Source organism: Lissotriton vulgaris, chromosome 4_1 (genome assembly GCF_964263255.1).
Source record: "Lissotriton vulgaris chromosome 4_1, aLisVul1.2, whole genome shotgun sequence".
Classification (NCBI taxonomy): domain Eukaryota; kingdom Metazoa; phylum Chordata; class Amphibia; order Caudata; family Salamandridae; genus Lissotriton; species Lissotriton vulgaris.
Genome location: NC_141691.1, coordinates 1,469,896,068 through 1,469,921,334, shown reverse-complemented (window position 1 = coordinate 1,469,921,334; position 25,267 = coordinate 1,469,896,068). Strand labels below are relative to the sequence as shown.

General features: G+C 47.3%; 1 protein-coding gene across 2 annotated transcripts in view; it reads right to left on the bottom strand.

Annotated features, from left to right (window-relative positions):
• The window catches only part of MAPRE2 (microtubule associated protein RP/EB family member 2), an 859,854-nt gene that overhangs the window by 7,605 nt on the left and 826,982 nt on the right, over positions 1 to 25,267 (bottom strand). For both annotated transcript variants that reach the window (XM_086965723.1, XM_086965722.1), the window contains one exon: positions 13,173 to 13,331. In XM_086965723.1, coding sequence (XP_086821849.1) covers positions 13,173 to 13,331 — 159 coding nt within the window. The remainder of the gene's footprint in view (positions 1 to 13,172; positions 13,332 to 25,267) is intronic.

Genomic DNA, 25,267 nt, shown 5'->3' with positions numbered 1-25,267 from the left:
TGGGCCTTAATTAGTGAATGAGGAGGCCATATCAGCAGAAACTGACAACTCTTCAGAGCTCTATTCAATTTTGGTCCACATTACATATGTCTGTAACCAGATGCATTGTGTAAGCCAAATGACACAACTGCCCGTCCTCTTGTAGTTTTTCCAGAGTCTGCTGTTCAACCTATTGAACTGAGCCTTTTTAAGGCATATTGCATGTTATTTTATTGGTGATGGGGGATGCCAGACTCCTTAACTGCACTAAAACATAGTGGGTGGGATGAATCTACCAGACATGCAAACATGTTCAGTGCAGTGCATCTCCATTTTACTGCCAAGTGATGGAACAATGATGGAATGGAGACGCTGGGTTTACTTTCGGGTGCTGTGCTGCTTCAAGTCTAACGGAGATCTTCTTTACGGTTACAAGTAGTGCTGGCAGATTTCCTACGTTAGTCCGTATGGGCAAAAATGTTTGGCTATAAGTTTTTAACTACAGAGGCTTTACAGGGGCAGCTCCTCCGTTTGAGCGGCGGAGCGTTGCCCCACAAAGAAAAGCCCCAGGCCAGAGCTGAAAAATCAAATGGTAATAAAGTTTGTTTATTACCATTTCATTTTTCAGCAACCAACCCGCCCCGAACTGAGTGTCATGGCAGGGCCAGTACTGCCGAGTGGCAGCAGTAAGCTGTGCACTAAAGTTTAAAATGCACATGCCTCTTTGGCCGGCCTTCTTTCGACAGCAAGGCAGACATCCGTATTTTAAACTTCTCTAACCTGTCTTAGACAGCTGGGTTAGAGAAAGTGCAGGCCTCTAGTGCTCTTCAGAGCGCTGAGTGAGGCCGCTCCCTCCAATCCTGGCGCAGGGGCGGATTGGCAATACGGGCATTCGGGCATCGGCCGAAGGGCCGGTATCTCCGTGCCCTCTGTGGGCCGTTTTTTTTTCTCCCCTTTCCCAGCCGCACAGTGAAGCTGCATTAATTTCTCTGTCTCTGTCTCCGTGATCTCTGTGGACTAGGAAAGGGGAGAAAAAAAAACGGCCCACAGAGGGCACGGAGACAGACAGAGAAATGAACGCAGCTTTACTGTGCAGTGATTATCCGCTGTGGCCTCTCCTTCACCCCCTGCCCAGCAAAGCAATCAGGCTGAGGGTGGCTGGGGAGGGGGTGATTGTTTGCAAAAATCGGCCTCCCTGGGGGCCAGGTGTTGCTCAGGCCTTTGAGCCATTTTCACCTCGGCCCCCGGGGGTCCACGCAGCACATAAACAGTGTTAGTTTATTTTTTATTTTTAATTAATGCGATTTTATATAGCGCAAACTTTACCAGAAGGTGTCAGAGCGCTTTACATAAGAATCAGTTGCGAAACATATGGACTTAGGATTACATGTGTTACATAAAAGATACAAGCAGAAAAAACTGCAAATGTACAAGATGTAAAGTCACACAAGGAAGAGATACAAACAGAAAGAAAAATTGCAAAGGTTCAAGTAGTAAAGTCACTCAAGGAAGAGAAACAAATGGATATACTCTAAGAGTCACATAGGAATGGTAGAGAGTACAACGGTCTACTGCATATACTAGTGATTAGAGTTATCTCTAAATACCTAAGGCAGGGATACGAATGGATATACTCTTAAGAGTCACATACAAATGGTAGATAGAACAAAGGTCTACTTCACATACTAGTGACTAGAGTTCTCTATATACATATATATACACACATAGTAGATTTTCTCAGGCAGAGTTCCATTAAGTGGGGTTGGAGGGGGGATGCAGTCACAGCACCAAGGGAGGGTGGGAGGGATACAAGGATATGGAGAAAAGGCAAAACAGAAAAGGGAAGAAACATTTGAGGATCGTCAAGGGGGAAACGAGTGAGAAGGGTACAAGACGAGGGAATGGACAAGATGGCGGGTCGGGGTCCAGAGAAAAACGGCCAAGGGAATAGTGGGCGAGGAAGAATGGGTCTCGCTGTGGGGGCCAGGTGATCTTTGCAACTTGCACCATCTTCACCTCAGCCTCCCCCTGGCTACCATGGATGACCCAGCAGCTGTGTTTTGTGCTCCCCTGCCAGGACATTCGCCTGAGGCCTGGAGGGCTGATTAATTTACTAATTGCAGGGGCCTCACTGCTGTTCATGTGCTCTTGAGCTGAAGGTAGGTTAGTAATAGCAGGGGCTTCGCTGCTTATTAGGTGCTCCTTCCCTGAAGGGCTCGAATAATTTTGTGACAGAAAGGGGCCTTGCTGTTTATTTAGTTCCTCAGCATGGCGCCATTGTCACCTTTCCCCCGTGTCTCCTGTGCAAGAACAGTATCCTCTCACTTTAATTCATTTCTGTGCCAAACATCTTAAGGATTTTGGGGGCCCTAGGCCAAACATATTTTTGGGCCCTTGTTCGTAACAGATTTGAATTTATAATCCAATTTCTGATCTTTGATGCCCTCTTTCAGCTGGTCACTGGACAGTGCACTACCATACTTGTCCAAATTCCTAATGTATTTACATCTAATATTCAAGGACATTGACGTGTGTAACCAAATGGTGTTTCATGAAAGGGCACGCCCCTTGAATGTGGGCCACGCCCCTTAATTGTGGGCCACGCCCCTTGAATGTGGGCCACTTGTTTACTTCAGTGCCCGGGCCAAATTGTGATCCCAATCCAACCCTGTCCTGGCGCTGCTCTCATACTGGTACAATGCAAACAATAACAGTAAAATGTTTGCTCCTTTCATAACGAGGAAGTAAGCGGGGAACCCAGACCTTAGTAATTGATGAGAGGGTATAATAACATGTATATAATAATAATCTGTATTTTTAGCATCATCTGTACACTGCTGGGAATGCAAGGACGAATCTGCAGACAATTACGTGCATAAAACCTGGGGCGCAGTTGGGAAGCTTATACCAAAAGCACACTATAAATTAAGGGCAGTTTTGTCCTCACTGCTACATTTAATTTTCAAGAACCAATCACAATGGATTTAGTACCAGAGCACTGAGAAAAAGGAGGGCATTAAATAAGAACTGTACAGTTACTGGAGTTCCAGCCAAAAATCTGGGTCCCATGGATGACTAACACAGTGTAGAGCAGGCGAGCCAAAGTCTGCGAACTCCAGTTGGAAAGTAAATACCTGGGATATTTCTCAAGTCCATTTGACGTGCATTGAAGGAATTTAAATTGCATCAGCGAGAAATGGAGCAATCAAACAACTAGGGCCCAAGATGTAGGTCTGGACAACCCTCACAAAAATAGGAAGAACTGGAAAGTATTACAGAGAGCAGTTAAACTGGGAGAAGTCGCTATTATACACACACCTGGTTTAGATTTTTAAAAAAAAAGATAAGTCTGTTTGAGATGTTGAGCTATGCTTTAGTTGAAGTGGAGGTCGTTTACAAAATTATATTTTGTAGTCATTCAGTATAGCAATAAAGTAAAAATGAAATTCTAATTTTCTACAAACGATAGATAGAGGTTGAGCCAAGATGTGGCTATTAACCAGATATTTCACTTACAGTGCTGGGAAAAGCAATTACTTAACTTGGCTGTTGTAATGCGCGTTCCGCCCCACTGTGAATTATTGCTGCTGTAGGTAGTCACTGAGGCATGCATGGAAGTTCTGGGATGACCAGAAACACTGCCTATCATATCACTGCGTACAAGCGCCTTCGGGATGTAATGGAGCAGACTGCTTTATTTGGCTCTGTGCGTGCTTCAAGACTACATGAACACTGTAAGTGAAATATTTTGTGCATCGAATGGATTTGGCCTTTTCTAATGACATTTTGGAAACATCGATCAAGGAGTGGCCCTTGAACCTGAGATGGTTGCTTAATTAGAACTGGTGAATTTCAGTACTTGTTCACTATTTACGTTTCGAGTACTGGCGTACTCTTGTTCACACACCACATTCGTATTTGGAATTTTCTTTTATGCTGTTGGTTCTGACCCCACCTATGGGCCACACCTACCACACGTGCATCACATGGTCCAGCCTGTGGCCTGGATTGAACCATTTAAAGCAACAGTGCGCACATATTTAAAATCACAGATGTTGGACAAAGTCGCACTAAAAGCATTTAAAATCAATAGCGAAAATATTTATCTTTGCTGCACAAATGCATGAAAATGATCCATTGACTGAATTTTAAATGATATGCTTATATGCATAACTCATAACTTTTTTTTTTTTTTTTTGGCAGACCTTTATTGCACATTATTCATATACACAGCGGTGTGCCTACAACCCACTGTTGGGGCCGGCCGCAATCGGTGTACCACAGTTATCATACAAGCTTGACATCAAACGTCAGAGGCACGACTGCAGGAGTCCAAAAGTCTTAGCTCACGTAGGCACTTACAGTTAATCCAGATGCAATATTTACAGCGCACCCTTAGAGTGCGGTCGTACGCCCCCATGTGATCTCGGTCTAATTTTCAGTTTTTATAAAGAAAAGTAACTTCAACAAATCCCAACCCCACCCCCCGTCCCATCCTGGTTTCAGTGAGTAGTCCAAGTCTAGTAGGCATGATGTGGCAGGGCAGCCAATACAACGTATGTCTAACAGTACTTCCCAGGTAGGGAACGTTCACCCCCTTCCCAGAGCCATCGAGATGCCATAGCGAGGATCAGTAACTATGGATACCATGCCAGTCCTTGCAGCCCACTACGTTCTCACTGCCATGACCACCGCCCAGGCATTCACACCATATACAGGGCTAACCAAACGCCTCCACCCCAAAAACTTCTCAAGCCGCTCCTTCCTCGCAGTCTGATAAAGCAGCAGTCACACTCCCGTCGCTATTAGTGTCTGTTAAAGAGAGCATATAGAGTGTAAACGGAGCCCAGACATCTCTCGGGCGAGATGCCTCCGGTAACTCGTCATAGTAACAGTTCAATTGGTCCCTGGAATAGGCCATATCTTTCAGCCACATTCGCACCTCAGGCGCTCTCCTTCCTCCCCAGACCATAGCAACCCTCCTTCTGGCTAATTGAAGCGCCAAAACACCACAAGCCGCCGCGACGGCGCAGCCACCCCAGAGGCAATGCCCAACAGACACAGGCGTACATCCAGCTTTACCTCAGTTGAGGCCATGACAGTTAGCCTTTCAGTCACCTCCTTCCAATAGTCGTAGACTCGTGGGCAACCCCAGGCCAGGTGTATAAAGTCAGCGTCCTCAGCTCCGCAGCGGACACATTGAGCAGTGGACCTGAGCCCACATCGTACCAATTGGGCCGGCGTATAGTACCACTGTTGTAGAAATTTATAATGCAGAAGGCGGAAGTTGCCATTGATCACATACCCACCGGTCATAGCACAGCATTCATTCCAGTCGTCGTCACTCAGGTGTTCCGGAAGACTCCTATCCCACCTTGCTCTAGCCAGGGTCGCCCCTCCACCCTCATCTTCCTGTGCAGCCTTATATAATTTAGATAGCAATTTAGTCCTGTCCTTGACCGTATAGAGCAACTGCAATGCACCTAGGACCAATGGTTCCTCCGGATATGTTGGGTATAGGTCACGCACAGCAGCACGCAGTCTGACATACACAAAGGTGGACATAGTAGCATTCGTCGAGCGAGTGGTCATCTCCTGAGAGGAGAGGAACGACGCTCCCGGAAATAGGTCCCCCATAGTCTGTAGTCCAGCCTCCCGCAGAGTCTGCAGCCCTCCCGGCTCGCCCGAGACAGAGATATCCGAGTGATAAAGTAGCGGCATGGCCGGGGCGTATAGCGGCAGCCTGCCAGCCCGTTTACCCAGGGTAGTCCATGCAGTCGCCGTGAGGCGCACGGTATCAATCTCCCCCTTCTCAAACACCGAGTGCTTATTTACTATCATAGCCCTCAGTGGATACGGCAGAACTGCACTTGCCTCCAACGCTACGTGTGGAGTGTATGGCGGAGAGTTTATCCAGTAGCTCGCAAAGTGTGCCTGTGCGCAAAGATAATAAAGTCTCATATCCGGCAAGGCAAACCCACCAAGATCGTAGGGCTTGGTCAGTACATCCCAAGTCACTCGCGGCCTCTTGCCGGCCCAGGTGAGAGCTATCAGCAGGGATCGCAGTCTCGCAAAGAAGTGTGATCTTAGCGGGACCGGAATGTTGACGAATAGGTAAAGAAATTTCGGCAGCACTACCATTTTAATCAAGGATACGCGATCCGCCAGAGTCAGTGGGAGACGAGTCCATCTCGCCACCTGGTCTTCCAGGTTGGAAATGGCAACGCCGTAGTTGGCCCGTATGACTTCTTGGCAATCCCTGTGCACCCAAACGCCCAGGTATCTAATCGATTCCGTCGCCCAAATCCAGCGGGAATTCCAATGGCACCTGGTGAGTGACGTCCGTGAGAGGCAGTACCACCGACTTGTCCCAATTTATGGTCAGTCCTGAGTGCCGGCCGAATTTAATGAACTCTCGAAGTATGCGCTCCAGGTGAAGCGCCGGGTCTCTGACATATAGGACCATGTCGTCAGCGTACATTGATACGGCCAACGATCTGAGAGGGAACTTCAGTGCTGCCTCCGCATACCTCTGACGCAAGACACAGGCCAGCGGTTCCATCATGATGGCAAAAAGCAGGGGCGACAGCGGGCATCCCTGCCTTGTCCCCCGCTGTATTGGAAAGGGGGCAGAGACGTGACCATTAATCCTAACTCTCGCTGTGGGTGCATTATACAACAGGGCAATTAGTGACGTGAAGAAGAAAGGCACTCCCATCCGATGCAGAACGGCCAGCATGTACTTCCAGGCCACTGAGTCAAAAGCCTTGGCGGCGTCAAGCATGACTGCCACCGCGGCTAGGTCTGGCTTAAGGAGATGTAGTACGGCGAACAAGGTCCTCAGGTTGTGAGTGGTGGACCGGAGGGGGATAAACCCCGATTGATCGGGTAATACCATAACCGGCAGGAGGAGACGCAGTCTCGTGGCTAGCACTTTGGCTATTATTTTAACATCAGTGTTTATTAGTGAAAGGGGACGGTATGACTCGCACCTATTTAGAGGCTTCCCGGGCTTAGGAAGCGCCACCAAGAGTGCCTCTCTCATAGTTCCCGGAAGTCGTCCGCATTCAAAAGCTTCCTCTAGGACCATGGTTAGCCGCGGAATAAGCAAATCTGCATATGTTTAATAAAATTCGGCGGGCAGGCCATCTGTGCCAGCCGCCTTCCCATTCGGCAGGGCTGCTATCGCATCTCTGAATTCCGCCTCGGTAACATGATGCATTAGGAATTCCTGTTGACCCCTGGAGAGCCACACCAGCGCTACATCCTCCAAATACCGCGATATGTCTGCCTCTTCCGCCGTTTCTCTATATTCATAGAGTTGCGCATAGTGTCTCGAGAAGCAGGCAAGCATGCCATCCGACGTAGTCACCACAGTTCCCTGATCCTCAATTTCCAATACAGTGCAGTGCCTAGCCCAGGGGTCTCGAATCCTATCAGCTAGTCCCTTGCCCGGCCTACCCCCCTCTCCATAATATCTGGCCGTAGCGCGTTTGGATAGAAATTTCACCTCCTGGTCTGCCAATTCATTATATTCTGTGACCTTTGTCCTAACATCCGCCAGCAATGCGCTATCGGCCCCTTCCTCCAGCCGGCGTTCTAAAGCCAACAATTCCTTTCCAGTTTGGTCATAGAGTCTCTGATGGACGTGAGGACCCCGGACCGCAACCCGATACATGCACCCCGCACTGAGACCTTAAAGGCCTCCCACACCGTGATCATACTATCGACGGAGCCCACATTGGTCTCGAAGAACTCCTCAATTATCTGCCGCAGTCGCTCGCACAACACTTGATCCGTTAACACTCCAGGGGAGAGCCGCCAGGTGAATGGGGCAGGAGCATGTGTCGGTATCCGCAGCTTCAGTGCAACAGGGGCATGGTCCGAAAGCGTTCGGGGCAGGTGTTCCGCATTCAGCACCCATCCACTCACATCTCGGGTCAATAACCAATAATCCAATCTCGACCACGTATTGTGCGCTGAAGTGTAGCAAGTTCCCTCCCGCCTGCCAGGATTCTGCAGGCGCCAAACATCCAACAATTGCAGCCCATTCATACCCTCGCGCACCGCATCCGTCCCTCTCTTACGGTCACAAGGCCGGTCGTGTCTCCTATCTAACTCAGAATCCAGTGTAATATTCCAGTCCCCCCCACAGAGGATTGCCGACGGTGGTAGGCTATACAGTTTGTTCCAAAGTGCAATGAAAAAATCAGGGTCATCTATATTAGGACCGTAAACATTGAGAAGAGTAATCAACGTGCCACACAGTTTACCCTGCACAACAATATATCTACCATCTTGATCAACCTCCTCATGTAGCACCTCAAATGGAATATTCTTTTTTATCAGAATCATTACCCCACGGGCATAGGAAGAATATGACATGGCCCACCTCGCTCCCGCCCACTGTCTGCCCACCATTTCAGCCGCTGCCCCCTTGAGATGCGTCTCCTGTAGAAATGCTACTTGTGTCCCATGTCTATTCAAAAAAGCAAGCATTTGTCTAGTTTTCTGCGGCTTGTTTAGCCCTCGCACATTCCATGTAACACACGTGATGGTGCCCCCCCTATCCATATCGCCTAAGGTGTAAGTATCCCAGCAATGCGTTCATTCTCGGCAGCCCCTGCCCTCTAAACCATCCCTCACCTCTTACCCTCCTAGATATAGCCCCATTGGCGCTTGGAAAGACCCGGAGCCACAAACTGCAGCCCCACTCATAGCTCAAAGATGACTCAGTCTCAATCCCCTTGACCAGGAAAAACATCAACAACCCAACTAGTTGCAACATCCCATCCCCCATCCCGCCGCCCACTTCAGCGCTCCCAACTTGCCAAAGCCTCCCCGTGCCCCCCCCTTTGCAACCCCCAACAATGCAAACAGCCACATTTGGGGATCTCCCTTATCTGGAGGCGTAGTGGCACACCACCCTCGCCAGAACTGACGAGAGTGCAGACCATTGCCGTTGACAACAACCCCAACCCCTCTACCCACCCCCACGGTCAGAGCATCAGATCCGTAGGTATTCACATATCAGCACATTGCACTGGGCGCCCCCGAAAGCGTTCCCTTTCCATGAACATCGCCTAAGCCCCAGAGAGACCACCTCATCCAGCGCAGTAGCACATATTGCACAACAGAACACATTTAGCTGAGGTCCACTGTAAGAGAGCAGCCGCTTTTGCGGGGTGGCAGCCTCAGCAAGGGCAGTATTCACCATAGCACTCCCCCTCGCGCAACACATAAAGCAACAACGCAAATAGTACCAGGGGCTGAAACGCCCGAGCGGCTCTTCAGCAATAACTGCATACGCTGCAATAGAGGCAACCCAGTGCAGTACTCCGCAGTTCCCCCAGCCACATAGTCAGCAGTGCAATGCAGGTCAGGCCTCCTCGTCCAGCCTTTCATCATCCCCTTCATGACGTCCAGGCGGTTCTTTAGCACGTTTTTTCAGTTTTTTGGCATAGTCCAGGGCTGCCTTGGGCGAGGAGAAAATCATGTTATCCGATGGAGGCCCAATCCGAAGACGCGCAGGGTACAGCATGGCATAAGCGATGTTCTCCGCCCTCAGCAATTGTTTCACCGACGCGAATTCCTTACGTGCCGTCTGTACCGCCATGGTGAAGTCGGGATAAAACTCCAGTTTGTTACCTTGATAGTCTATGGAGCCTTTCTCCCTGGCGAGCCGTAGAATAGTGTCCCGGTCCCTATAGTTCAGGATTCTTGCCACAATAGGCCTCGGCGGCGCTCCTGGCGGAGGCTTCTTAGCTAGGGACCGATGCGCACGCTCCACAATGAAGACACGGGATAGCTGGTCAGCCCCAAATATGTCGATGATCATACGCTCCATGAAGTCTTCCATGCGCCCCACGTTCGTGGATTCCGGCAGGCCTGTAACGCGAACGTTGTTCCGCCTGGACCTCCCTTCTAACTCCTCATTCTTCGCTTGTATGACCGCCAGCACTCTTTCCATATTGAAGACTTTGGACGAGACCGTGGCCAGACCATCCTCTGTGGCGGAAACCCGCTGTTCCACCTCTCCCATCCGCTCATTCTGACGGTCAAATTGTGTCGCCATCTGATCAAGACGATGATTTACAGACTCCATGGTGCCCTCAATAGACTGCAGAGTCTTCTGCGTAGCTACCAGCGTGGATTCCAGATTAGGCGCACCCCCAACAGCCCCACCCTGGTCGGTGTCCGCTGGCGCCTGGGAGGATGAATGCGCAGTCTTTTTTGCATCAAAGTTGATTTTTGGCTGGTTTCTATCAGGCCTGCCCATGACTGCGATCTAACTCAGCGTGGTCCGAGACTCAGCTATGCAGGGCAGTTATCTCAGGTAAGTCTTTCAAAATGCTATCAATGCAGATATCAGCCACCGCGCACTGCGGACAATGTCCAGGCCCAGGCCGATGGGCACCCCAGTCCAGGCCAAGTTGCACCGTCACCCCAGCAGGCGAGGTGCGCCAGTCAATCCTCGTGTAGGCCCACAGTGCAGACACGGACAGCGGAGCGTAGTGCCCAAGGCAACAGAAAGGCAGCATAGACGGGCTCCCAGGCCCGTGTCCCCTCCCTGCCAGTGCCAATAGCAGGAGAAGTAGCGCTGGTGATGTACCGATCGCCGGTGTGTTACGAGCAGGTGACAGGTGGAAGGAGGTCCCAAGATGGCGGGCGCCTTACAGGCCTGCCTCACCCAGCGCAACAGGTCTCCCAGTGCCACGTGTGTGGCGATGTATACGCTCCCCGGCAGCCCAGAACGCGGCTCCGTCCAGGCTCCTGTCCCTCTCAGCCGCTCCGCTCCTCAGCCGACCCCCTCCCCGGCCCCCCCGGCCCGAGCGGCGCGGGCTATCGCGGCCTAGCACCGCCTCCGCAGCACCGGGCTAGCGTAGCGCCCACGCCCCACTCACCGGGACCAGCAGGGCCAAGTCCAGGCCGTCCAGAGCGTCGCAGTCTTTCCGGGGGCTCCCGTTGTCAGCTACGCCTCTTCGCCTCCCCAGCCACGAAGCGCCGTCACCGGGGTTCCGCTCCCGCAGGCAGCAACTGCAGCAAGGGCCTAGATCGCCGCGGAGCTTCCGCTCTGCGCCTGCCGGAATCTCTGTCTGCCACGTCCCGGCCTGGGACCGTTCAGCTCCGGGCGCCCGCAGGACAGCTGCAAACACCTCTCAGATCGCCCCAGCGAGTCACCGATGGCAGCGGATCGAGCTCCGCCGGGGTGTAAGGCAAAAGCGCCGGGGAATCAGGATAAATTAGCAAATATTATATGGTCTAGACGGAGCCTCACGCGAGTGCGGCCATCTCGTCCGGCGCCCTCTAGCGCCCCCCGCATAACTCATAACTTAATCAGCTGAAGTCAAAATGGAACAATCAAGTATATACATGTATAATGGCATTATAAACAGATTTAAATGCTGGGCCTAACCACAATACTGTTGAAACCTGATCCAGAGCTCAACTGGAACATGTTTATATATGTTCATGTTTATATATGTATATATTCTCTCTCACACACACACACACACTCACACATACGTAATAATTACACAGTGGCAACGGGCGAAGTGAGAGAGAGGTAAAAAAAGGTGACTTTTTCTATTTTAAATTTCATAGGATTCTTTGCTCTTCTATAAACAGAATTTCAACCTTGGTTCAAAAGAACAAGTTACTTTCCTTCTGTAATGCCTTATCTGGTAGAGACTATCTAGGCGCAGATTCCTTACCTCAGAGTTATTGTCAGGCGTCAGACGGGATCCAGAATTTTAACAAGAACAATGTATTTAAAAGTCGCAACACATTATTTTAATTTAACATTAGCATTATTTCCTATGGAGTTCTATTTTAAGTCCCTGCCTCCATAATTTTCTACAGGAGTTGTTGCCGTATCAGTGGTTGGTCATGGGTGGTGCTGGACCTCTGACTGCTCCCTTTTGGAAGTAGTAACTTACACTCAAATTTGGCTCCACCCCATGTTTTAGGAGTGGAGATATGAAAGTTTACACATTCAAATAACTTTACACTCTTAAATAGTGAAAAGCCAAAAGTAGTAAAGTTACTCAAAAGTGTAAGATTAAACTTACATATGTAACTTACTCAAAAGTTTAAGTTACCTTTTTGAATAGTCCTCATAATCTTCAAGGTCAAAAATAAACGTACTGCTTCCAGAATTTAGCCCAATTGAAGCGAAGGTCTTCATGGGAGACCTTGGTGATAAGAAGGTCTCCCGGATTTATCAGACACTGGTCACTCACTGCTCCTCCACCCTACTTCCCCTCAAGGAGGCCTGGGAGGCGGATGTTGGTCCCCTAGACGAAGATGATTGGAGGGAAGCCCTGGAGTCCCCGCGAGGGACTGCCATTGCAATGCGGCTTAGGCTAATTCAATTCAAGTATCTACACAGAGCCTATTACACCCGCGAACGGCTGTGGAAGGCAGGACTGATTGGATCTTCGGAGTGTCTGCGCTGTGGGGCTGCAACGGGTACGCTGCTACATACTATGTGGTCGTGTACTAGATTGACTGGTTTCTGGAGGGGCTTATGGAGTTGTCTGTCAGAGGTACTGTGATGGGATCTTCCCCGCACCCATCGATTAGGGTTGCTTCATGTACTAGAGGGTGTCGGTGGGAATATATATAAACGCCATCTATTGTTGTTGGGTCTTGTTGTTGCCAAAAGAGACCTGGCCAGGGCTTGGAAGGGAGAACGAGCCCCCCCCTTGTGTGCATGGAAGGCTGGACTAGACTACTTTATGGGGCTAGAACGCCCAGTGTTTGAAGCAAGAGGATGCCCCCGTAAGCACTTTAAGATCTGGAAGCGGTGGGCGGACTATAGGAAGTTGACACTGGATCCCCCGGTGGAACATGAGGAAGAACTATAGGTGGAGGATGCCGCACAGGCCTAAGAACTGTGTCATGCCTAGCACACTACAACCAAGTGCACAATACTTTCTATTCTCACGTGCATGGGGTTAGGGAGGGATAAGGGGTGTGTAGCGGGGTAGTTAGGGAGTGGGGGGGGGGTGGAGGAGGGGAGGGGGGCTTTCCTTCTTTTTGTCTTTTTCTCCTTTTATTGATTGAACTTTGCGCTAGTGATATAAATGTGTCATGATGCTTGGTGGTGATCTCCTGACTGTGGGGAGCCACGTGTCTTATGTTGCTTAATCACTCAATAAAGTTTGTTGTGAAAAAAAAATTAAACTTACTGGGTCTTCTGCAGCATAAAGGACTTCCATAAGCCTCTGGACCAGGTCTTCGGCTTCTTGACCGTGTTCTTGGCAGAGAAGCTCAATTTCCCTTAATTTGCTGAAATAAAAATCCCGTTCCTTCTCCACCCCTTCAAGTGCAACTTTTAACGAATGTACCTGTAAATAAGAACAGAGTTACTTCATTATGGCTTCTGTTCAAACCGGATTATTGTAATGATTTTATTTTTAATGCAAGTTGCAGTTGCCTAGACCAAGTCGAAAACAATATACGATGCGCTTTACAAATCAAACATAAAATAATAAAAAATACATCATCAAGATAGTACAGAATAAATTCCATTACAAGAGTATACAATGCTCATAAAAACTGAAATAAAAATATACTAACAATAAAGCAAATTAAAGCCTTCAATATAATATTTACCAGGCACATCAAAATTATGAGTTCAGCGGGAACACTGCTGCTCTGTCAAATGTCACCCAGAGATTTCACCTCTGTCAAACAAGTGAACGGGTGGAATACCATGGAAAAACATGCTGGAATTAGCACAGTAAGTATGATATCTGCATGTTAATCTCCAAATGCACAAAATCGCTGTTATTTATCTTCTACAAAATCTCGGGAAGTAACTCGAACTAACTGGTATTTTTACAGGCCGCCAATAATGAGGGTATTGTTTTCAAATTTTAACCTTCCCACAACAAGTGTTTATTAAAGCAGCAGGTTGATAAGGTGAATCACAACAAATTCAAAACATTGGCCATTTTGCGTTCCACTAGTAACAGAGCTACATTGAGAGGAAAGTGAACCCAAATGACTAAGTCTATCTCGCGAAGTATTGATAAAAGGCAACTACTTACCATCCAATCATGGAGGAAAAGAGGTCCGTTTTAATTTTCTTCAAAACACACAAGAGAAAGAGACAACCAAATTATAAGAGAAAAGGAATCTCAGAACCTAGGGTTGGTAAATAGTTTATAATTTGTGCTTTCTTAGCCTCGGTTCTATCTAGCAGCACCAAGCTCTAGCTCCAGCTCTCATGCGACCATCAAGCAAATGTAGCTCAGAGACGGGATAAGCAGGGTGGTATGGTCTGCATGACCTAAAGACCAAATAACACGCAAAAAAATATTTTTCACTCCGGGTGACAATGTTTATGAGATACATTTGGGCGCTTAGACAAAAGGCCCAAAATCATCCACGCATACTTTGCTATCTGCTGGGACTTCTACCAGCAGAGACGCCAACAACATACTATGCATTCAATAATGCCCTCGTTTCTCAGAAGTATATATCAAATCGTTTAGTGGGGCAATACATTTTGTTGTAAGCGTTTCTGTGTAACAATATTTAAAATAAGTATGGCAGATGCAAATACATACTTACTATGGAAGATTCTAGAATTAAAACTCATAGGCGCTCCCGCTTTAAGCTAAAAAGCAGAGAGGAGATTCAGTTGCCGAATGGGAGCTGGCGTTTTATGACGTTTTTTCGCACATTCCTCCTAACTTAAAGATGCAGAATGCTAATTACAAATTACTTATTCTTCCATGGCCTATATTATTTAAAGTGTTTTAAGTCCATGAGAATTCTTTCTAAGCATTACATTTATATCCGCTTTTCAAGTAGCTGCCTCCTTGCTCAGATAAGACAAAACAGGAAGAGGTTCTCAAGAAATTGTTTTTATTGATTAATTGGTAACATAATATTTGCATTTGCTGGGTTTAAAGGTTTACAGTTGGGGAAGGGCCGAAAGAAAGAAATTAAAAACATCGTTCTTGTAATGTTTTAGAATCAGAAACATCTGTATTATGTCCAGCAAGAGCAAGCATGCATTTGATTATTAGTTGTTCCTATACATCCCACCAAGAGTTCCAGTTAAGTTCAAATGGAGTCATGGAATGACATAACATCGAATTTCTGGCGTTACAAAGAACAATGTAATAATTACTGTATTCCACATAAATAGGGAGAGAAAGAAAGGATAGCCCCATTGCTTTTTTAGTTCAAATCTTATTATTGTGATATCATAGCTAAAAAGGGACACTATAAAGTGTGTGACATTATACACACTTTGACTTCACTTTCCATTCACAAGGATTGTTCACGCACTAGTCAGACAAGAAATATATTTTTCCTTGATGCTTTTACCTTCTTCTGCCCCAGTCCTTTGGTTTACAAATTGGAGAATTATTTGTGACGAGGATAGGCGCCTGCACATGTCAGGTCTGTTTTTCTGTGTCCCCAGTAACCCAGTTTGAACAATAATTTTGCTTACTTTAAAGTATTGCTATAATATACTTTGAGAACAGAAATTATAAACAGCACGCACAAATACATAAGGTGCCTAAAAAAGGATCTGAAATTGGAGATGCAAAGAGAAAAACCTGCTGCGCCATTTCTTTTGGAAGCTGATCACACATTTTAGCACATCACTGTTGATTATGAAAACAGGATTTATCTGATAATAACGCCATGTCCCTCTAAAGTATCCATTCCAACACAGTACAATAGAAGACGGGAAAAGTTTCTATTATATGATTACACAATCTATTAATGTAAAGTGACAGAGAAGATGGAATGCTGGAGAAACAAATGAGGACACAATACTTTGGACAGAGGTGGTGGAACTCTCTCTTTATGTTTTGCTTTTTTAAATTATATCATGAAACTGAAAGACTTAGGACCCACACATCCACTCATATTTCCGTATCAATGCCGATTTGAAGTCGGTTCTCAAACTGTTCAATTTAAACAGCCTAATTTCCTACATTCTGCTTCATAGCAAAGGTTGTGAATTACACATCATCTTATCCAGCAACATGGAGTTCATACATGCCTCTCCTGGGTCATCAACAGGCTATTAACACTCTAGTTCATACTTGAAGCAACAGTGGAACACTGTCGAATCAAATAGCAAACTGCTGCTGTGGAAAACACATGCTGCAATCTTCGAGTGAGGCTTTTGTCCGAAATGGATGACGAAGATATTTGTGGCATTAGACAACATGTAGTGTAATGTCAGTTCGATGCACCACTCGCTATTTACAATTTTTATGACAAAACTGTGTGAAAAACTTTTCTTTGAGATGGTGGATCAAGCCCCAGGAGTGGAACAAGAAGTGATGAGTGCAGTCGCACATATGTGGCACCTATTCATACTGGCAGCAATTGCTTTCAAAGCTGTCTACACCCTCAGACGCAGAGCCAAACAGCAAATTGGTATGACGAGTGTACAGATCTTTTGATTGAGGCCTTTTTTGGTGGAAAACAGTTTACAGAATCTGGAGGTAGGATCATTGTAGAGGAATTCATGGTTAGGTAAACTTGCCACAAGAAAGATTGTTACCGAAGGTAAGTAACTTGTTCTTCTGATGGATACTGCTAAACGCATATTCCTCACCATGTAAACAGACACCAAAGTAGTACCTAAAAAAGGTAGCTAGTCTGTGAATTGGTTCAGAGCAAAAATGTTCTGCAGGACCAAGGGGAAGAATGCCCTCTTGGCAGACCAGGCTGTCAAGGAAGTAGTGCTTTGTTAAAGTGTGTACTGAAGCCCACATGGCTGCCTGGCAGAAGTCCAGGATAGGCACTCATTGTGCCAACACAGTGGTTCTAGCTGTGGCCCTAGTGAAATGAGCTTGGGGGCTGATTTTTAGCCTATGCGTAGCAAATCTTAATGCAAAGAACAATCCATCAGGAGAAGGTTCGTTTTTGCACTGATTTCCCCTTATATGCTCTGGAAAACCCTACAAAGATCTCATCGTCCACTTGGTGATCCTTGGTATGATTGATATAGAAACTCAAGACTTTCATGAGCCAAATGATGGAGTCTCTTTTCCTTCTTAGAGGGATGAGATGGAGCAAAGAACGCTGATGCGCTGGCCAATATAGAAGGTAGAAAGCACTTTTAGAAACAAGGAAACACGGGTCCTTAAAACCAAATTGTTAGGATAAAAAGGTGGCATAAGGAGGAATTACACAGAGAGCTCGAGGTTTGCTCAAATATCTAGCCACTGTTATGGAGATGAGAACGTCAGAAGTTTCAATGGACAACTGTGCACTGGCTCAAATGTGAGGATTAAGTTCTAGCATCACTGGGCCATCACAAAGAGCTTTGGTGGAAACAAATACCGCAAATGACCCAATCGTTTTCCAGCAGCCACATTGCAGATCTCTTTGTAGTCTCCTCTGAAATGTAGATACAACTCAACAGAATTCACTGATGTTGTACCAACTTCGAATTTAGCTCTGACTGCAGAGCCTGCATGTGCCATCTGGCATGTGTCACTAGCAGGATACAGGAGGTCAACAATCCCAGCAACCTCAGAGTCATCCACATTGAGATCTAAGATAGAAGCTGTAACATCAGGATCATAACCTGAATGTCCTGGACACTCCTTTCCTCTAGAAAGGTATAAAACTGTACTGTATCCAGAATGGTTACGATGAAAGGTAGCATCTGAGTAGTGTCAGGTGTGACTTTCACTCACTGATCATGTACCCCAATGATGTTAGGTTTGTAATTGTTTGGGGATGGTATACGACTGTCTGTGGTAGGCCCACCCTCCCAGTCAGTAATTGAGGTTGGGGAAGACTGGTAAGCTCAAACTCTGTATATGTACTGCCACCACTGCCATCCCTTTCATGAACACTGATGAGGCCAAAGGGGAGCACTGCAAACTTAAAATGTTCCAGGCCCATCACCAATCGCAGGTAGCGCCAGAGGGCTTGCAGGGCTGAGATATGAAAATAAGCGTACAGCAGATCCTAAGCTGCCATCCAGTCTCCAGGGTAGAAAGGAAACCGGACTAGGGGAAGCATCTTGAATTTGTCCTTCCACAGGAATGCATTTAGAGGGTAAAGGCCTAAAGCAGGCCAAAGACCTCTGTCTTTCAGCATAAGGAAGTAGAGGAAGTAACACCAAGTTCCTACTTCCAAGGCCAGAAACCCCTCTAGGGCCCCTTCAGCCAAAGGGTCTGCACTTCTTGCTGTACGGTGGACAGATGGTCCTCTCTCAGCCTTCCTGAAGGGAGTGGAAGGTGTGGTGGGGAAGAAAAGAAGGGAAGGACACGACCCCAGCGGACAATTTGAAGGACCTATTTATCCATCATGATGGATTGCCACCCTTGAGGAAATATTAGATGCTCTCTCAGGCAGGGTGGCCAGAAAGGACACATTAACGTGGTTTTGTTGTAATGGCCACTGGAGGGACACAGGACTGAATACTAGGTTGTCCCCTGCTGCCCTCGTGTCTCTGGGAGCCACAACCTGAACCATGAAAAGGCTGAAAATTCAGTTGGTCTGCAGGACAGGTCTGGCATTGACGGACATGGAAACCTGATTCCTACCTAGAAAAAGGTCAAAATTGTTGATGGAATTGCCTTGTAGGAGCAGACAGGCTCAAGGAACATGCTGTGGTGTGCTCTCTTTAAAGCGCTCCAAGGTCGACTCTGCTGTATCCCAAAAAAGTGAGATCCATCAAAAGGCATGTCCATGAAAGATGCCTGGATGTCTTCTGTGGAACCTGAGGCTTCATAAAGGTGTGGCAGTGGAGAGTCCCATTGGTAACTATGGCATCAGTTATGTCCAGTCCTGAGAATATCACAAACTTTGCCACATTGCTGCTGTCCAGAATAGCCTCAGTGAGAGACCCTCCCATGGTCATCCATAACAGTCTGTAAAATATTAGCAGTTTTATCTCATAGGGCACGGGATTAATAGCAAAAGAGACAGCTGCCATTGACTGACATTAAGCAAGACTTGTGGAGGGGATAAATTATTTTGCCAAAAGTCTCTATTCAATTGACTCACGGTTGTGAGCACTGGCAGGAAGATCATTCGGGTTGACCCTGGACACTTGAACCACCAGACTCTTGGGAATATGTTGCATTAGGAAGGTGGGGTCACCAGGCGCTGGCCAATGGTGATGGCCAAGCTGTCTACTGATGGGCAGCCTTGAATAATGCTTGTATGGTTTAAAAAGAAAATCTTTATTAGTTTTATTCCTCCAAATCAGTAGATCATGTGTAAATACAATCATACAGCTTATCCACCTCAGCCGATATGTTGTATATTTCAACAATAATACATGTCAGAGTCTAGACCTAAGGTCACATCCATGGAGATTCCTCAATCTTCACCATTCTCATCATTTTTTCGTGCTTAAACATAACTCAACAGTAATGAACTCGCCCCCCCCACCTCCCTTACAACCCCCGCCCTACCTCCCACTGCCCCCCCGCCGGGTCCCTATAACTTGAGGTCTGTGCATCATATTTATGTGGGGTCTCTGTGTCCCTTCCCTTTGTCCTGAGGCCTCCCCCCTTATAGAAGACCTATTCCCTGAGCTTTCCAGTGTAGGTTGGGAGGCCTGTCCTGCTATCTCCTGGATCATCGCTCCCCATGCCAGTAGGACCTCGGGCAGTTTGTCATCCCTCCTGGTGTTCTGCATGTGTCCCTCCTCCGCCAGAGCCCACTCCTTTAGATCCGTCCTCCATTTCGCTAATAATGGCCCTTGCTGGGTTAACCAATGGATCGCAATACGCTGCTTGGCCACAACCGGCCCAGCACAAGGAATCGCCTGCTTTTTTTTCGCTTAGGATCTCGAGGAATCAGGCCCAGGAGACAGGCACGCGGGTCCAGGGCTATTGTCCACCCTGTTCAGATCCTCGAGGACCGACACCCAGTACACATGGATCGTTAGGCACATCCACACCATATGCGGAAAATCCGCCTGAGCTTTGCGACATCTAGGGCAATGTGGATCCCTGGCGCTATCGATGGCCTAAAGCCTCCTGGGTGAGAGATAAGTCATATATATGATATTATACTGGATTTGTTTGAGGCGATTACTTACCCACACCTTCCGCACACTCCTGTGTATTTTTTCCCAGTCTCGTGTTGTGACCTCCTGCAGACACAACTGCTGCCATTTGTGTTCTATCTTTAGTAGGCCAGTCTTTTTATCTTCCCTCAGCACCTTGTAAAGGTTGGTAACAAACTTTCGTCCCCCTTCCATAGTGATCATAATGACCAGGGTTTGGGTGTGCCCCGGAGCCTCTGGAAACGAGGGCCATAATTGAAGCGCCGACGCAGCTATTTTAGCGTATTGCAGAAATTGCCCTGATCCCAGCTCAAAGGTATACACCGCCTCCTGATAAGTGATGAACTTATCGTCCGGGTAGAAGTCAGACTGCATCATTTACCTGTTGACATAACCTGGTCTATTTGAGCCAAAGGGTGGCATCAGTCAGAAGTCCACCTCTGGGGCAAACGGCCATTCTCTGATTAATCGTCTTACCACCAGGTTTCATATTGCAGCCACAAACTGCCCCAAAAGTGTATAGTTAAGTGCCTCGTTAAATGGTAACAGTGGCTCAGTGGCCTGGATGGGCAATACAACTTTGGTAAAAAAATTGTTTTTCACTTCAATGTTTGGCAATTGAGGGTTTACTACTTCAACTGTCTTTTGCATCACAATAGCAAAAGAGTTGCTTTCCTCAGTTGCAGCGACCGCGGGAGACACCAGGCCAGTATCAGGTGAAGTGTCAAGCCCAATGACACACTGAAGCTCTTAATACTAGTTCCTCATCATATTGAGGAACATATTCATCCCCATCATCATAGCGGTCGTTGTCAGAGTCTGTGCCAAATAAGTTGTGTGAAGTCTGGGCCCTATCATGTGGTAAAGACAAGGCTTCAAAGTCAGAGGAATTACCAAGAAGGTGCACATTGGTTGGCATTGGTCGGTTCCAGGCGCAACTTTGGTTGAGGGCATGGTGAATTAGGTTTGCAATCAGTAAATCATATAGGCAGTTCATCCACATCTGATGTCAATGAAATCAGCACTGGCATTGATGGAAGCAGGACCAGCAGAGGGGATGGCACAGGAGCTGAAGCAAGCACCAGAGTCAGAGCTGATCTCAGTGTGGTTCCAAGGGGAACAGATGACGCTCAGGGCGAACCCGCTGGCAAATGTCTGACTTGATACTCCTGCAGTTCCTTGGGGCCAAAAGCAGTGCCAGAGGGAGCTGGTAAAGTGCTCATGATCCACAGCATAGCCTGCATGATGACTTCTACTTGCTGCAACGTTGCTTATGGACCTGGAAAGTCAGAGCGCATCTGGAAAAGCGATGGAACTGACGACAATGGAGATCGGAAGCAAGACTGAGAGTCAGGTTGACGCCCTTGCAACCTCATTGGAGTCAAGAAGGGCCAGTTTCCTGCTCTGATTTCTTGTTTCTTCTTTGACTTACTGGTAGACTTTAACCATGATGAGCACCTGCCACGGGAGGGGGAAAAGGACCTTCCTTTTTACTTCAACCGGTCACTTCACTGAATCTTCTTGTGCTTAGTGACATAGGCATTGAATTCCCGTAAAGCGTTTGGGTTCATCTGTGCGCAGTCTCCATAGGCCTTGAAACCATGGTCCAATCACAGGCACCATTAACAGATTTCATGTGGCTCTATTGCAGATATTTGTTTGCGATAGTCCTTGCACGACATAAACCTTCTGGTTTTAATGGCGGACATTTCCCTTGCATTCTACATAAGTGTGATATTTGCCTTGCACACTGTATATATTTTGATGAAAAAGTATGGTCAAAGGCAAGGGAGACACTCCGGATCCACATCTGAAATCACAGAAAGAATGGAACTGACATCAGCATGCAAGGGTGACGCTTCTATGTGGCTTCCATCATCATTTATGGAGCGGAAAGGTGTTGGCTCACAGCTTCATGACACCACCTAGTGGCCCACAGCAGAACTGCTCAGAATTTTATGGATCCAGTCTGCCGCTTAGGGATTCTAGACAAGGCGAGGAATCTGCAGTTAGAAGTATACATCAGAAGCATTAAAATTCATCATCATTACTACAATTAGTATAGCACCAACAATATATATTTTGAACTGTGAATAAAATAAATTATTATCTTTTATACAAGCTCCTTTCTTCTGACACCCTGTTATTTTTTCCAGTGTATTTTAATAGAAAATCTTTGTTGCTGAAGGAGAAGATAATGGTGGAGTCATTCCACCACAAAATGTAGCAACTTGCCTTCATGTATCCTTCCACTTACATGGTAGCAGAAAAAAATATCTTACAAAAGTCCTATCAATTACACCCAAAATGTCAAAGGTCGGATTTACATTTGCATTATAATCCAAGGCAGGGTACACTGCCAGATGGTTAGAGGCTGGGGGTGGAGTAGGGCCCTTACCATAGTTAACAGTATCTAAAATGAAGCATTAATCAAGCAGATGTGGTGCAAAGCCAGAACGTCAGAACTTTATGAATAGGGGCAAAGTTACCATCTGTATATAGCAGAATCTGTACGTTATGTTGTTTCTGAGATGTGGTGTGGACCTGAAGCCACAAAATTAGCAGCTTCCAACCTGGGCTCCTCACCCATGAATGTATATTGCATCCTATTGCAGACTTCCCACGAACTACTTATGTTTACTCTTTCCATATTAATGTGACAAACTGAATGAATATGCTACTTACTAGTATGCATCTGTTCTTGGCATGTAGGGCTGCTAACATTCATATCTTAGCATTAGATCGCCGCCTAGTGTTGGGTCCGGATGATCGCACATTGTTGTCCTGGAAGAGTCTTCGAAGTATCCTGAGATAGGTGGCTCCTCCCCTGGACTACAGTGCGCATGAGCATCGGCTCCATCCTCAGATTGTTTTTCGCCATTGTGGCAGAGGATAGAGTGAAAAGTATAAAGGATGTCCATGCTAATGATTGAATACAATAGTATATCTGCAGCTGCGACAGGCACCGGGGAGGAGGGTGGGCGATATGAATGTTAGCAGCCCTACATGCCAAGAACAGATGCATACTAGTAAGTAGCATATTCAGTTCGAGGCATGTGGGCTGCTAAATTCATATCTTAGCATAGAATACATAGCAGTCCCTCCATCAGCGGCGGTTGCCCGTGCCAGCTGCAGAAACCTGAAAAAGTGTCTTGAGAACAGCCTGTCCTACAGCTGCTTGCTGTTTGGAATGTACATCAACACAGTAGTGTTTTGTAAAGGTATGTGGTGTAGTCCACGTGGCTGCTCTGCAAATGTCCTCTAGAGGAATGTTTCCTAGGAAAGCCATGGATGCCCCCAATTTGCGTGTGGAGTGCGCCTTTGGGGGTATTGTTAAAGTGCGCTTGGCTTTTTGATAACAGATTTGAATGCACTTAACAATCCATCTGGCTATTCCTGCTTTGGAAATGGGGTTGCCTTTGTGTTGTGGTGAGAAGGCAACAAAGAGTTGTTTTGTTTTCCTAAAGTGTTGTGTCCTGTCTATGTAGTACATCAACGCCCGCCGTACGTCTAACGTATGGAGCATTCTTTCCGCCACTGTTTGTGGGTTTTGGAAGAATGCCGGCAAGTCGATAGTTTGGTTGAGATGAAAATGTGACACCACCTTTGGAAGGAATTTGGGGTTAGTACGTAGCACTACCCTATTTGGATGAATCTGAATGAATGGCTCCTGGATTGTGAGCGCTTGTAGCTCACTAACACGCCTTAGTGACGTAATAGCAATTAGGAAAGCTACTTTCCACGTTAGGAATTGCAGTTCACACGAGTGCAGTGGCTCAAATGGTGGTCCCATCAGTCTGGTGAGGACCACATTGAGGTTCCACACCGGAGCTGGCGGTGTTCTTGGGGGAATGACTCGTTTCAGACCTTCAAGAAACGCTTTAATGGCAGGCACCCTGAAGACCGAGAGATGCTGCCTGTTTTGAAGGTAAGCTGCGATGGCGGATAGATGTATCCAAATAGAAGTGAACGCTAGTTTGCACTTGTAAAGGTGTAACAGATAGCAAATAATGTTAGGGATAGATGCATCTAGCGGGTTTATGTCATTGTCTGCACAGTAAATGACAAAACGCTTCCATTTTGCGGCATAGCATGCCCTGGTTGACGGTTTCCTCGCCTCCTTGATGATGTTCATGCATTCAGGAGGTAGGTTGAGGTATCCAAACTCTAAGACTTCAGGAGCCAGATCGCTAGGTTGAGCTGTTGCGGATCTGGATGCTTAATTTCTCCATGGTTCTGCGTCAAAAGTCTGGGCGTGAGGCGCAGTCTTTGGTGCGGTACCACTGAGAGTTCGAGGAACGTGGTGTACCAGGCCTGGCGCGCCCACGTTGGAGCAACTAGGATTAGTGTCATCGAGTGTTGCCTTAGTTTTCTCGCCACCAGTGGTATCAGAGGTGTCGGGGGAAAAGCGTACGCAAATTTGCCTGACCAGTTCATCCATATCGCATTGCCCTGTGATTGCGGGTGTGGGAACCTGGCGGCGAAGCTTTGGCATTTTGCGTTCTCCCTTGTGGCGAACAGGTCTATTTCTGGATGACCCCACTTTTGGAAGTACGGCTGGAGTACTGATGGATGTATCTCCCACTCGTGCATTTGATGGCTGTATCTGCTGAGCAGATCCGCCATCTGATTGTCCTTCCCTGGGAGGTGTTCTGCCATGAGGAAGATGTTCCTCTGAATGGCCCACTTCCACATGCTCTGAGCCAGATGAGACAGCTGCGGTGAGTGGGTTCCCCCCTGCTTTTGGATGTAGTACATCGCGGTCATGTTGTCCGTCCGGACTAACACCACCTTGTTGCACAGATGTACAATGAAGGACTTGAGCGCCATGAAGATCGCCATCAGTTCTAGATAGTTGATGTGCATCTTCTGTTGCTGCGTCGTCCATAGTCCCTGCACCGTGTAAGTGAGCAGATGAGCTCCCCATCCCTGGAGAGATGCGTCCGTCGTCAGGATAACTTGTGGCACTGGCTCCTGGAACAGTCGGCCCTTGCAAAGGTTGTGTGGAGTCCACCAATGCAGAGAGTTGTATGCCCGACTGGTAACCAACACTAGGTCTGTTAATTGTCCCTGAGCCTGTGTCCACTGGTTTGCTAAGCACTCCTGGAGCGGGCGCATATGCAACCGTGCGTGAGGGACTATGAAGATGCAGGAGGCCATCATGCCTATCAACTGCATGAACACTCGTGCTGGAAGTGAGTGTTTCGGTCTGAACTTTTGGATTAGAGACTGCATGCTGTCTATCCTGACCTGGTTTGGTTGCGC